This window comes from Sinocyclocheilus anshuiensis, unplaced genomic scaffold (assembly GCF_001515605.1).
Source record: "Sinocyclocheilus anshuiensis isolate Anshui unplaced genomic scaffold, SAMN03320099.WGS_v1.1 scaffold954, whole genome shotgun sequence".
Classification (NCBI taxonomy): domain Eukaryota; kingdom Metazoa; phylum Chordata; class Actinopteri; order Cypriniformes; family Cyprinidae; genus Sinocyclocheilus; species Sinocyclocheilus anshuiensis.
Window position 1 is genome coordinate 473,569 of NW_015536527.1, and position 276 is coordinate 473,844.

At 34.1% G+C, this 276-nt stretch overlaps 1 protein-coding gene across 1 annotated transcript in view; it reads left to right on the top strand.

Moving 5' to 3' along the window:
• Positions 1-203, top strand: part of ceacam3 (CEA cell adhesion molecule 3) — a 3,931-nt gene extending 3,728 nt beyond the window's left edge. The window contains exon 6 of the mRNA XM_016493956.1: positions 42-203. Coding sequence (XP_016349442.1) covers positions 42-152 — 111 coding nt within the window. The 3' untranslated portion in view covers positions 153-203. The remainder of the gene's footprint in view (positions 1-41) is intronic.
• Positions 204-276: the final 73 nt, after the last annotated feature.

Consider the following 276-nt stretch of genomic DNA (forward strand, 5'->3'; position numbering starts at 1 on the left):
TAAATCCTTTTTTTTTTTTTTTTTTTTTGTTTTTTTTACAGGAGAATGGTGTTACGTACACCTCCGTTAATCTTGCTGACAATGGATCGGAGCCTGCTGCTTCTGAGCTGTCCCATAATGGAAATGTGAACACCAGTGAGACATCAGGATGATGTTGAGTTAAAGGGGTCATATGATGCTGCTAAAAATAACATTATTTTGTGTATTTGGTATAATGAAATGTGTTTATGCGGTTTAAGGTTCAAAAAACACATTTTCCACATACTGTACATTATT